The following is a 1,859-nucleotide window of genomic DNA, read 5'->3' as shown; positions in this document are numbered from 1 at the left end:
CCCCCCCCCCCCCTCCTGCCTGGTCCGGGCCTCTTTGCTCCTGGCAAAATAGAAGTAGATTTTTCAGTTTGTGTATTTGCACACATGCACGCGAAGTGCGGGTGAAGGCGCCGGCAAGGAGGGGGGGCGGGGAGGCAGGAGGCCCTCCGAAGGAGAGGCCCAACAAACGAGACCGATCGCGTGTGTGGTGGTGGTGTGGTCACACACGTGATGACACTAGCATTTGACGCAACTATCGTTTGGTTCGCACGATATGTGCCATGATTTGCTGGGGCATATTTGCCGACATGCCCGCGCCCTCCGGATAAGTCACTCCCCGCCTCCCCGAGCCCCATGTATTTTTGTGTGCATGCTGCGCGCGCGCGCGCGCTCGCCCAACGCCAGCCGGGCCCTATGGGGGAGGGGCCACCGGGCGGGGCCGCTGGGGCGGTGCGGGCAGGGCGCGGTGGCCATCTCCCGCCTGGTGTGAGTGTCGCGCGCCCAGGCGGCAGCTGCCGGGGGTAAGATGAGCCCCCATAACCGCGATTATCGGGGTTTGAAACACTAAGACGCCCATTCTTCCGGAGGGTGAGATAGCGAGCTGGACCCATCGTGGGAGCAGGGGAGGGGGGCTTGTAATATCGAAGCGGGTTAAAAAAGGCCATTTCCCCCTGTTATTGTTTCCCTCTCTGGTTCGACTCTCGCCAGGGAGAGGCCGCACGGACTGGCCCTCGCGGGATTCTGGTAGACAAGCTACCAGCACAGGAGAATAGAATGCGCCTGCCTCCCGGGGCCGTGCGGCGAGCGAGGCCCCGCGACGAGGGGTGTCCCAGGGCTTCTTAATTATGCGTTGCCGTACCCTTGGCCGTGTGCACCGTCAGCATCGGCGGCGCCCCGTCTGCTATCGCTGCCGCGGACTGCTCGCCGACCTTGAGACAGAGGCCGGGCCGAGGTCGTCCTTGCCCGGGCGCGTTCGGCTGGTGCGGCCCCGACACGCGAGGGGCAAAAGGGGTGCGGCGCGAGGCCTTTTCCGTGGGTCTCGGCCACGGCTTTGCGGGCGTCTGCCTCCCGGGCCGTGTGGCAAAGGCGACTCCGGGGCCGTCTCCACGCCCAGTGAGGGTGGCTGGAGGCGGTGAGAGGCCGGCGGGGGAGGACACCATGAGACCCGCCAGGTGGGATTCCTCTTTTTTTCATATCGCTGGAAGTCCGGGGGGGGGGGGGGGGGGAAGGCGAGGGAGAGGCCGGACGGCGGTCGGTGGTCGATGTGGCCGATGTGGCCGGGGGACACGGCGCGCGAGCTCCTGACACTTTTTTCGGGAGCCGGGAGGCATTGGGGCCGGGCCTGTTCCTGGGCACTCGGCTTCCCTTGCTCCTGGGTGGTGCCTGTGCCAGGGGTCCAGGGAGTCGGCCCGAGCGGAGGGCGGGCGAATTCCTGCCGGGGGAAAAAGCGCGCGCGTGTTCCCGCCAAAGAAGGCGGCCGCCGCCAGGCATGATGTCCTCCGCCCGGCGGTCACCGATGTGCGCACGTCGACCGGCCCCTTTCCCGAAGGCGTCTTCCCTCGGGTACGAAGGGGGCGACCGATCTGTATGTGTGTGTGTGTGTGGCTGCGAGGTTCTCGCCAGCGCGCAAAGTCGGGCCCAATGCCCTTTTGGGGCCCGCAGGGGCGAGGGGAGGAGTGAGGCATTGGCGCCAGCAGGCGACTGTGGCTGCCTGGCGGTTGTGCACGCGGCCGGCGCCGGGGCGCGGTCCCCCCGACCAAGACATGGCATCCACCGCCCCGGCGGCCCATGGCATGGGAGGCTGCGGGGGCGGAGGCGGAGGAGGAGCCGGCTGACCCTGCTCTTGCTCGGTGTGAGAGTGTGGTGCCCGCCGGGGGGGG

The 1,859-nt window shown here is 67.7% G+C and overlaps 1 protein-coding gene across 1 annotated transcript in view; it reads left to right on the top strand.

The window, feature by feature from the left end:
* The window catches only part of H696_03018 (hypothetical protein), a gene marked incomplete at both ends in the record, with an annotated part of 709 nt that extends 651 nt beyond the window's left edge, over window positions 1–58 (top strand). The window contains one exon of the mRNA XM_009496904.1: window positions 53–58. Coding sequence (XP_009495179.1) covers window positions 53–58 — 6 coding nt within the window. The remainder of the gene's footprint in view (window positions 1–52) is intronic.
* Between the last annotated feature and the right edge of the window lie 1,801 nt (window positions 59–1,859).

The sequence above is a fragment of the Fonticula alba genome, assembly GCF_000388065.1.
Source record: "Fonticula alba strain ATCC 38817 unplaced genomic scaffold supercont2.4, whole genome shotgun sequence".
NCBI classification, from domain to species: domain Eukaryota; order Rotosphaerida; family Fonticulaceae; genus Fonticula; species Fonticula alba.
The sequence above is the reverse complement of the archived record's forward strand: the minus strand, read 5'-3'. Positions and strand labels throughout refer to the sequence as shown.